The following is a 1,217-nucleotide window of genomic DNA, read 5'->3' on the forward strand; positions in this document are numbered from 1 at the left end:
CGTTCTTCAAACTGAAGGAGGGTGCATTTTCATGATATCTCGAAGTCCCAATGTCTTTTTAAAAAGATTACTTGTGACAGCATCCGTGATCTTCCTGGTGTTAGAAAGCAAATAATGCAAAATAAATGTCTCAATTTAAATATATTTTGAAAGAGGTGGTTGGGTAGCGGCAAATGAAGTTGGCTTTTTTTGGAGTTGCCGGTGTAAAAAACTTTGCCTGGCAATGTGTTCTGTCTGATCTCTGGTTCTTAATTAAAAGGGTTGGTGGTTCTTCCGTTCCTGGAGGTCCCTCTCTTGATCTTACGCCCGGAAGAGTTGCGCCCGCATTTGCGATACAGCGATTGCTTCTCCTGGTTGAGCGGGCAGTATTTGAGCGTGTGGGCCTTGCCGGCTGTCGCGCCGCAGAGCGGGCAGGTGTAGTTGCGTAGGATGGGGCAGGCCACCACCCCGTCGGCGTGCTTCAGCGGGTGGGAAGTGTAGACGTTCTTGGACTCCCCGTTGTGCTTGCAAAAGTTGCAGATAATGCCTTTGCAAGCTTGCTGGGGGGTCTGCGACGCCTCGCCATTCGCCCCACCTTCTGAGCCGCTGCTCCCGCTGCTGAGGGCCCACTGAGCCAGGACCCCCAAGGGGTCTTCAAGGGGTCCCACGGCCACATCACTGCAGTCAAGGGGGCCCCAGACCGGCAAACCAACCTGCCCCATCTTCCGGTCCTCAACGATCTCCAGGATCACCTTCGACAGGTTGAGATAGTCTTTAAACCTGTCGAAATACTGGCCCCCGGTCAAGGCAGGGGGGTAAGGCGGAATCGAGGAAAGCATGGCCAACGCTACACAGGAACAACTCAGATGTGGAACAGACACCCAAAATGCTGTTTAGACAATGTTAATATTGGGGAGGTGGAGTCTGTAATTTAAAGGGGAGGGGTATGAAAATATTCGTCCCCACCTCCCCATACGTCCCCACCATGTCCTGAATTTAACCTTTATGCGTCTAGACAAAAAGGTTTTCTGCAGAACTCATGACTTGACCAAGCACACACACACAAACACACACAGAGAGAGAGAGAGAGAGAGAGAGAGAGAGATCGTTGCTCTATTTTTCAGGCACAAAATTCGCCTGAAAACATCCAAAGCTGGTTCTGCAAGCACAACTGAAAGCTCCTTTTGTGCCATGGGGCACCCTAGACTCTACTGCATCCCCCTCTTGGATAAAAGACA

The 1,217-nt window shown here is 50.9% G+C and overlaps 1 protein-coding gene across 1 annotated transcript; it reads right to left on the reverse strand.

The window, feature by feature from the left end:
• Positions 1-248: 248 nt before the first annotated feature.
• Positions 249-818, reverse strand: NANOS2 (nanos C2HC-type zinc finger 2). The gene has a single exon (XM_033158786.1). It carries the CDS (start codon positions 816-818, stop codon positions 249-251), a length of 570 nt encoding a protein of 189 aa, XP_033014677.1.
• Positions 819-1,217: the final 399 nt, after the last annotated feature.

This window comes from Lacerta agilis, chromosome 8 (genome assembly GCF_009819535.1).
Source record: "Lacerta agilis isolate rLacAgi1 chromosome 8, rLacAgi1.pri, whole genome shotgun sequence".
NCBI lineage: Eukaryota > Metazoa > Chordata > Lepidosauria > Squamata > Lacertidae > Lacerta > Lacerta agilis.

Excerpts from the sequence above, each read along its gene's own strand:
- NANOS2 (XM_033158786.1), bottom strand. The coding sequence starts at position 818 with ATGCTTTCCTCGATTCCGCCTTACCCCCCTGCCTTGACCGGGGGCCAG.